The sequence below is a fragment of the Gossypium arboreum genome, chromosome 4, assembly GCF_025698485.1.
Source record: "Gossypium arboreum isolate Shixiya-1 chromosome 4, ASM2569848v2, whole genome shotgun sequence".
NCBI classification, from domain to species: Eukaryota; Viridiplantae; Streptophyta; class Magnoliopsida; order Malvales; family Malvaceae; genus Gossypium; species Gossypium arboreum.
Window position 1 is genome coordinate 114963992 of NC_069073.1, and position 10258 is coordinate 114974249.

The 10258-nt window shown below is 27.2% G+C and overlaps 1 protein-coding gene across 1 annotated transcript; it reads right to left on the reverse strand.

Moving 5' to 3' along the window:
* Positions 1 to 237: 237 nt before the first annotated feature.
* On the reverse strand, positions 238 to 1119 carry LOC108458131 (pathogenesis-related protein STH-2). Its single transcript, XM_017757404.2, has 2 exons — positions 836 to 1119; positions 238 to 758 (listed from the first exon to the last, which is right to left on the reverse strand). The coding sequence occupies exons 1-2, from the start codon at positions 1014 to 1016 to the stop codon at positions 460 to 462; spliced, it is 480 nt and encodes a 159-aa protein (XP_017612893.1). The 5' UTR covers positions 1017 to 1119; the 3' UTR covers positions 238 to 459.
* Positions 1120 to 10258: the final 9139 nt, after the last annotated feature.

Below are 10258 nucleotides of genomic sequence, written 5' to 3' on the forward strand. Positions count from 1 at the left end.
ACGAGACACACAGAAAATTACTCAACAAATAGTTATATAAAAATTAGAAAAAATTGAATACTTCAAAGGCAAATGATGCATTCAGCCTTTTTATTTTCATTCCATGGATACATATAAAAATTATATACCCTTAAAAGTCATGTTGCAATAAAATAACAACTATATTTCATGGGAGAGAAAATGCAAGTTGTATTTAATTAGAGGGAAAACCCAAAAGGAAGAACAATTTGTAATCTGTTTCATGTAAACTATAAAATATATACTAGGTAAATTTTTCCCTAGTTTATATATTTATTTTATTTCATCATATATCAAAGATGATCAAAGATCAATCACCACCGCCATTTTTATTAAGACAATCGGAAGACGGTTTAAGTTTTAAGACTAAAAAGGAAAATACCAAAAGCACACCATTCTTTAAATTCAAGTTATGAGAATTCAAAGCAACCAACATATATCTTAGTTGCAGGCATCAGGGTTAGCCAAGAGGTAAGCTTCAACAGCCTTGTAAACTCCTTCACTCCCTTTGATTTGAGCCTTGATCTCATCTTCAGTGATCACATAGTCGCCAACAGTGTAAAATTTCATCGAGCTCTTGCAAAGGCTTCCTCCACCTGCAGCTGCCTCAAACTTGTTGTCATAGCTGATTTTCTCAAGCTTGTCCCCCAAAGGTCCACCTTCGATCAAACTATAACTGTATGACAAATTCTTGTCGTCATGTCCTCCAATCTGGTGCTTCATATATTGGAATGGAAGGCCTAAACAAATAAATACTTGTTATCAAACATACTCTCATAAAAACACATTTACAGAAAAGAGCAATTAAAGAACTAACCTTCAGCAAAGTTGATCTTTACGATACTTCCAGGGCCAGGATTAGCTTCAACCTCAACACTCTTGACTGCCTGAGGAGCAGCCTTGGGCCAAACCTTGTCAGCTTCAAGAGAAAAAGCCTTGAAAAGCCTGGCAGGGGCGACTGGAGAGGTAGACTCATAGTTATAAGTAACAACACCCATGATTCTAATATTACTTGGGAGTTTTTGAGTTGAAAGAAGAGAAGAAAGGGATGACTAAATGAATGTTTGAGATGTGGGATAGTGGAGGCCTAACATGCTATTTATAGATTTAACTTGAAGCTTAAGAACTTTATTATTCTCATTTTTTAATTGGATTAAATCTAATTTTCAATGAATTGATGCTAGTCAAAATAAGCATCCCATTGATGACTCCAAATTTTGTAGCAGATTGTGTTCTACTTATTCAACCTAATGCGTTGACAGATATACTTAGGATTCAATTAAATTGATTTGATGCATTGACGGTTTTTATCAGCATTCATTAATTATTATTAATTATTATTTTAAGAAAATGTTTTTTTTTAAATTCAAAATTTAATGGGTTAGTTGTATTTTTTTTAATATAATGAAAATGACATTGCAATAACACTTCTTAGAAAAATAACCAAGTTATCATTCCAACTCTACTACTTTATTAGACTCGATATGAATTTGGGAATTTATTAAAGTCACCATAGAGTTTATTGAATCTGAAAGAGAGACCTTGGCATTTTTAACAGTCTTAAAACGCTCACCACGATCTTTAATGGTATTATTAAGAACCCAACCTTTCCTCATAACAGTGCCTTCTTTCCCAACTGTCCAACTTTTCAAATTAAAATACCATATTTAGAATTCGCCAGGTCACCAACCTCCAAAGAATCATTATCATTAATCCCAATATGATCCCTAAAAATCACAGTCAATTAATGCTTCATAAGATCAATCACATTTGAATTTAGAATTAACTCCATTTCAATCGAACCTTCGAAAGTTGGATGATAGTGAGAAGTGGCATTTAGCCGAGGAATTCCTAAAAGTTACAATTCTTTTTAAGATGTAATGTTTATAAGTCAATGAATTTTCAATATAATAAAATGAATGCAACTTTCATTAACTACTTTATTATTTTAATAGGGTAATCTACAAAAATAGTCACTTTTATTTGCCTTAGATTACATTTTAGTCACTTATGTTTGAAATGTTACGTTTTAGTCACTTATGTTACTATTTTGTTACGAAGTGATCACTCTACCGTTAAGTTCCGTTATCTCTCTAATGGTAATCCTATGTGGTAGTCTAACTAGATTTTAGATGCCAACTTGGATTTCTAAATGGGATGAAAATAGATTTTTAATTAAAAATTTAATTAATTAAAAATTTTAAACTTAAACCTTAACTAAAAAATCTGTTCATCTCCTCTTTTTAATTTTTCTCCAGTCTCTTCTTTTTTTCAATGGTTTTTTTTTTCATTTGATTGGAAAAATTATTATTAAGATCAAAATAGTTGAAATCAAATTGACTACTTCATAAAGATGGATTCAATGGAGGGTTCAGGTATGTCTTCTTTGCATTCCTCTATCTCTTTTATTCAATATTGAAAAACAAAAGATTGGATTTTTTATGTTTAATGAAAACCCTAAATTAAAATTCTTGATATGAATATTAACAACTAAAAGAATTTCAAATAAGAAAAAAGGGATACCCACAAAGGGTTTGTGAACAAACAAGCCGATTCAGATAAAAAAAATCGGATTGAGAAACTAATTATTCAAGAACGTGAAGAATTGAAAAATATAATGATTAGAACAAAAATGATTACCATCTTCTTATTTGTCGACAACCACTTTATTTTAAGTTTTAGAACATAAAATTGTCGGTGAAGAAGACATACTTGGACCCTCCATTGAATCCTCTTTTGTTTTCGTACGTGAATAAAATTTTTTGATGATAATAGCTTTTTTAGTCAATTGAAAAAGAAAACTAAAAAAAAAGGGGAGATGAACGGTTTTTAACTAAGATTTAGGGTTTAAAATTTTAATTAATTAAATTTATTTAATAAAAAAATCTATTCTCATCCCATTAGGAAATCCAAGTTGGCACTTAAAATCTAGTTGGACTGCCACGTAGGATACCGTTAGGGAGATAACGGAACTTAACGGAAGAGTGATCATTTCGTAACAAAATAATAACATAAGTGACTAAAACGTAACATTTCAAACATAAGTGACTAAAATGTAACCTGAAACAAACAAAAGTGACTATTTTTGTAGTCTTCCTATCCTAATATTGGTTTGATTTATTATTGAAAAATTAAATGTAATTAATATTTTTAATGATTTAATTTTTTACGCATATTTAACAATTTAATATAAAACAATTTGATAAAAATTCTCTAAAAAATTAGAAAATAATAAATAGATAAGAGCCCGTTATCACTTAACGAAGAAATAATTTTAATTAATTTATTTATTTTAATATTATTTTATTTTATAAAAATTTCACGATTAAATTTTGATTTTTGAACAAGGTGAAATATTTAAAATTAATGATAAAATGTAAAATATTTTTATAATTTACAAAATATATTTATCAAAAATTTAATTATATTCAATAATTAATTTAAATAATATATCAGATAATTTTATAACTTAAATTTAATATTTAAATTTTTAATACTTAATTTTTCAACATCTAATTTTTAATTTATCAAATAATACTTTACCCAAAAAATCCTATGTAAGAAGAAGTAAACAAAGTATAATATAATATAATATAATATAATATAATATAATATAATATAATATAATATAATTATTGTCAAATTTATCGGAAGACTATCTAGAAAGCAAGTAGCCTCCAAAAACGTAGTTGAATATAATCCATCCATCTATTTTTATATTATATATATAATATAATATAAGTCTAAACTTTAAAATTAACAAAAAATATCTAAATATGTAATTTTATTTATTTTATTTAATATTAAAATAATAAATATTTAAAAATGAAGTTCACATAATATTAATGTATATTAAAATTAATAATGAAATTTAAATACATAATTTTATTAACTTAGTATTAAAGTTAAAATTAATTAAACAATTTTATTTGTGTGTATTTTATTAATTTATTTAAACTTAAATGAGTTAAACATATAAAATTAAAATCTATTATTGTAATTAAGATATATCCTGTTAATAGAATTGTAATATTCTCGCTACTAACTTACCGTTAATTAAAAAAAAAATCAGGTTGACAAATTCTAGAAAATATTTGAAAATTTTAGTTTGCAAAATAGAAAGGTTTTATTTAGAAGAGGAGTCAGGATTTTTTTTTTAGCTAGGTGTGATTGGTCACCTATAAAATTATATTTTAATAAATATGTTATAATAAATGTAAATAATGATGATAGAATGATCGCAAAGCAATAAAAAAAGAAAAATAGGAACACATAAGAAACCCTTTCGGGAAAAATCACAGGCAGAAGAGGGAAAATTTACTATTGTTGAAAAACGAATGATTAAGAGTTGAAAAACCTTATTCTAATCAAAATCAAATAGAAGGAGAATAGTTCTATATGAATTCAACTTGTGATGTATGGTCAACTCGAGGTTGTAGCCCACCATAGATCTCTTTATTTTGTCATTGTATTTATTTTTTTCAACAAGTAATGTGATTTGGGACATACAATCTCTAACAAAAGAATTTAAAAATCTCTTTTAAAATGACAATTTTAAGGTTTGTGTTGAAATCCAGAGGAAAGTCAAGTTCGAGAGTCAATTTTGCGTATGGAAGATTATGACACCCTACAAGATCCAAATTTATAGTTGAACTCCCCTAAATCCAATAACAATTTAAATTATATCGATAATCAAGATTAATCCTATCTACAAGTTTGAGAATCCTAAGGGATTTAAACATTTTACAATATCCTTTAAAATTACAGATATTCATTATGGTAACTCTAATTTTACTAAAATGTTTCATTTAGTTACTAATGCTTCAAGTAGATAGACTTCTGCATGTGTTTTACGAATTGGGCCAATTCAAGTAAATTAAACGAGTCTCATTTAATTAATAGATCTCGTTAGACAACTTCATATACTTTGATCATAGGCTTTGATTCGTGACCCGTTACATGTTATTGTTGACAAAAATACCAAAAAACTACTTTTTATATGAGAACAAAACTTATGGATTCACTTGGTTTAGGATAAAAAAAGATCTCATTACTAATAAGCATCAATAAAATCATACCGGACACAACAAAAGAATTATGGGTCATATTGCTTACTTATTTTTAATATATATGAAAATTTTCACAAATTTTATTTTTGAAATTTAATAGAATTTTATGCCTCAATATTTAACGGAATCACTGCCACAAGTTTTATCGAATTCATCGTTGTTGCTTTTTTCAAAAGAAATTTAAATTTTATATTAAGATTAAAATAAAAATTAAATGCAACATAAGTTAAACATAGAAAATTAAAATAATTAGAAATTGTAACTAAAAAATGCGCCAAGTTGTCTGTGTCGACCTATCCGTGCACGCCATCAAACTCGTTTCCTTGAAATGCAAACAAATAAAAACTTTAAAAAAAAAACTCAAAACTAAATGGACTGATACTGTAATTTATCACAAAAATGGTTCAGGGACTAAGATTGCAAATTCCCTTTTCTTCTCTCTTTTCACCCCGACATTAAGCATGCAGCAAAGACTTTAACTTTTTTTTCTTAAATTTATGGGCCCCATCATTTTTATATTTTTTATATTTTTATTTCTTTCCCTTATTTTTTTCTTTCTTTTTTAATTATTTCTTTTCCTTCTTATCTTCACTTTCTCTTTCTACTTTTTTCTTTCCTATGCAGTCCTAGCCGCCGCTTAATCAGCCGCCGGAGTGATACGAGCTGTTTGTTTCTGAGGAAAAATCGGGGAAAAAGAGAGTTCTGTGAAAATGATATTAGGCGACTTTTATTCATCAGTTCCGGCCTGGCATGAAGGTATATCTGAAAAGTAAAAAAGTTGTGTGCAAAAATATAAATTCAAAAAATAGCTTTGAGTAAAATTAAAAAATAAGTCAAGTTTCGAATAAAATTTTTATCTGAGTCAAACACGAATTTATAAAAAAATCTACTATTTTACTGCTATTTTTTATTGTTTTGTTGACATTTTACAATTTTATTATTATTATTATATAAATATTTTATAACTCTAGTTTTATTGTTAAATTTATTTTTATTTTAAAAATATTTATTTTTATATATTGCATATTTTTAATATTATTTAAGTATAATTTTTTAAATTTTTTAATTTGTTAAGAAATATTTAATATTTTTTAATTTATTAAAAATATTTATTTTAATATTTTAGTATTTTAGTATATTATATTTTTTAAAAATTATATAAAAATTTAATACAAATAAATAGAATCAAAACAGATTTACCTAATATTTTAAACTCATTTTCGGAATAGAAAAAAACCCAAACCCATCAAAAGGGTATAAAATTTTGTTAGTACCCAGCCCCCACCTCTATTCCTCAGCCTTTACTGTTTATAGAAAAAAAGTTGGTTAAGAAAATTTTTATGGGTTGTTTGGGTTATTATAACAGTTACAATAACTCCCAAAACACACCGTTTATTTAAAAGGCCCTCTACTGTAAAGACGCGCCGTTTCACTTCATATATTATATTATATTTATAACACGGAGCTCCGATCGGGCACCACCAAAATACTCCTCCCTCCCTATTCTCTTCAAATCTTGGCATAGATTTCCCAAAAGACTCATAATTCATGATATCATTCCCACATTCGATTTTTTATTCCAGTCTCCTAATCCGACCATTGATCCAGCCTAAAATTGAGATAGGTTGCTCTCCTCCACCCTTTCTCTGTCTTCACCGTTCGGATTGATAAACGGAGCTCCGACGCCCTAAGTGCTGAGAAACCCGAAAGCTGGGTTCTCTCTTCTCTTTTTTTTTTTTTTTAATTTGTTTGAATACTGACTTGTTTGGTTTGCAAGTGTCACGGTGGAGTTCTCTTTCTTTCTTTCTTTTTTTATGTATTTGTATTTTGGTTTCCTGTTTGCTAGGTTTGGGTTTTGGGTTGCTGATGATCGGTTGGTTCGGCTGTTTGGAGTGGGTTTCAGTTTAGGGGCTCGGTCGTGGTGTTGATGGTGGCTGGTATCTGCAAAATGGTGGTGGTGTCTTGTTGAGGAAATGAGGGTCAGAGTGCGAGAGAGTGTGTGAGAGCGAGCTAAGAGAGCGGGAGAGGAGCCCCGATGATTTGTCAAAGTCGGGGTGGTGATGGATGCCAGTAGGGGCACTGTTTTGGTTCGGTGATGGACTGGTATGAGTGGTGAGATTTAGAGTTGGCAGAAACTTGGGAGTTGAGAGGGATGGCCGGTTGGTTGATTGGTTGATTTAGAGTTCTGTTTTGGTTGGAGCCGAAAGAGCGGTCGAGAGTGATGGTAATGGAAGGATTCTAGGTAATCGAGAGGGTGCCCACTTTTCCTTTGTTCTTGGTTGTTTTATGGAGGAGGAGGATGATGGATTGATGGAGATGGGATAGGGTGTCTACAGGGTGATTGGTGTGCAGGGCATGGGGCGGTACGTTGGCTGATAGGAGCTGGTTGTTGGTGGCAGTAATGGAGTGTAGGGACTGATTTGCAAAAAGAGAGAAACTTAGGGTCAATTTTGCAATATTTTCTTTTTTGGTTTTGTAATTTTTGTGTATTTCGTAATTTAATAAAATATATAAAATATTAATTATATATATTAAAATTATAAAAAAATTAAACATTAGTGGGCTAAAACCCAAAACATTAAATTAAAAGAAGGGTAAACTATAAAAATAGTCATTTTTATTTAACTCAGATTATGTTTTAGTCACTTATGTTTGAAATGTTACGTTTTAATCACTTACGTTATCGTTTTGTTACGACGTGGTCACTCTACCGTTAAATTCTGTTACTTCCCTAATGACAATCCTACGTGGTAGTCTAAATAGTTTTTAAATGCCAACTTGGATATCCAATTGTTAGGATGAATATAGGTTTTTAATTAAATATATTTAATTTGGACTGCCATGTAGCACATCTAAATTGGCATTTAAAACCCATTTGGACTACCACGTAGGACCACTGTTAGAGAAGTAATAGAGCTTAATGATAACGTGATCACTTTATAACAAAATGATAACGTAAATGACCAAAACGGAACATTTCAAACATAAATAACTAAAATATAATTTAAGGTAAATAAAAGTAACTATTTTATAGTTTACCCTTAAAAGAAAATTATAAAAAAAACCCAAACTTAATTTAAGTTCAAACCCAATTTCAAATAACTGAAATAAAATTTTACAAAAATCCAGTAGGCTCAAAATTACATTATAAAGCAAGTGGAGCCAAACGAAATTCCATGGTTTTGATATATCTGTTTATTTTCTATATAATACTTAAAACTAATTATAATTTCTCTTAACTCATAAATTGAAAAATAATGCTTTTCAACACATTCGAACTCACATTCTCTTATATTTGTCGATGCTCATGCTGAACGAGTACAATTTAACTTAGTGATAGGAAAATTGTCTTGTGAGTATAAGAGTTTGGATTCAATAATATTGTAAACTTACAATTAATTTATGAAATTCTAAACTTCTAGATAAATTCTTAATAAAATTTGTTACAATAAATTTTTGATTTTTAACAATTTTTGGATAAATTTATTGTAAATAGATACATTATTAAATAATTGTATAATTTTAAATTTTAAATAAGAAATTTTACGCTTTTAAGAAGATACTTATTAGTAATATACAACTATTTTTTAACATTAATCTCATTAGTTAGCACATATGCTCTTTTAATATAATACCTAGAACCATCCATAAATAGGAGGATAGTATCCTTTCAAGACTCGAACTCACGACCTCCTACATCGATAACAATATCGATGTCAATCGAGTTAAAATTCATTCAGCACTAAATTTATATAAAATGTTTCGGTAATAATTTTAAATATAAACTTATTAATAAAAAAGGTTAAACATAATAGGAATTTCATAATTATACAAAGCTTAACTAATCTATTAATAGGAAAATAAAATAAATTTCATATTTACAAATGCTAATTTTTTTCATGGTATAGTATCACATTTATATTAAGTTTTGAGATTATTTAAACTTTTAAGTTAATTTACGATTTGGTCAATATGTTAAATTATTCTAAATTAGAAGGTTTGAATTGATAAACTAATAATAAAAGATTACGTTCACACTTAATAATATCGTGTAACATTGTAGTTTACCGATTCATAACAAATAAAAATAAAAATAAATTATGATAGCTAAGAAAAGAATTATAATTTGGCATAATGATTTTTGGCCTCCAATTTTACAAAATGTTTTAGTTTTTATTTAATTTATTGTCTTTTTAGTATTTAAACTTAATTTTTTATGGATGAAAAAGTTATTTTTTTATCTTTGTTGATGTGATATTCATGTGGATTGTTTTGTGGATGACAATTCAACATTTAATTAAATTTTTAAAATTTCAAAATTTAATATTTTTAATTAAAAATAATTAATTTATAAAAATATTTCTTAATATTTTTAAAATTAATTAATTAATTAAATATTGACATGCCATCCACATAGCAATCTATATGTATGCTACGTCAAGAAAGTTAACAAACATTAATTTTTCTCTCATTTTAGGGTGAATTGACAAAAATACAAGTTTAAAGAATAAAAGAGACGAAAAATTAAATGAATGGCTAAAAATTTTTTTTAAAATTGGAGGGCAAAAAGTCATTATACCTTATAAATTTATAATAAAATGTAAAAAAGAAATTATAAGCTATTAATAATTTTAAACATTTACAAATGTCATTGTAAATTAATTTAGGTTTAAAATTATATCAAATATGAGGAAGAGTTACAGATAGTTTTAGGCATTGTATAAAAAAATAAATTTAATATATATATATATATATATATATCAAATATGGGTAAAAGCATAAAAAAATCATGTACTGTTGCATTTTATATGTATTCACTTTGATCCCTATTCTTTTATTGAAGTAAATTAGAAAACTTTGAAACTAACAAAGTTAAAGGGTCAAAAAGCTTTAGTGACAAATTTTAAAACAAATCAATTAAGCGCTTTTAAATTTTTAAATTTATTTTAAAATAATAAAATTTATAAAAAAATTAGACAAATTTTAAAACTATAAATTTTAAAAATATCAATACCGGTCATTATTGTTATTTAATCTAGGGATAAATTATGATTTAGCCCTTAAACTTGACAACTCTTTTTAATTTGGTCCCTGAACTCTTTTAGTCTATATTAATCCTTGAATTTGATAATTTTTTTCTAGTTTTGATCATCGTAAAAGATATAACATTC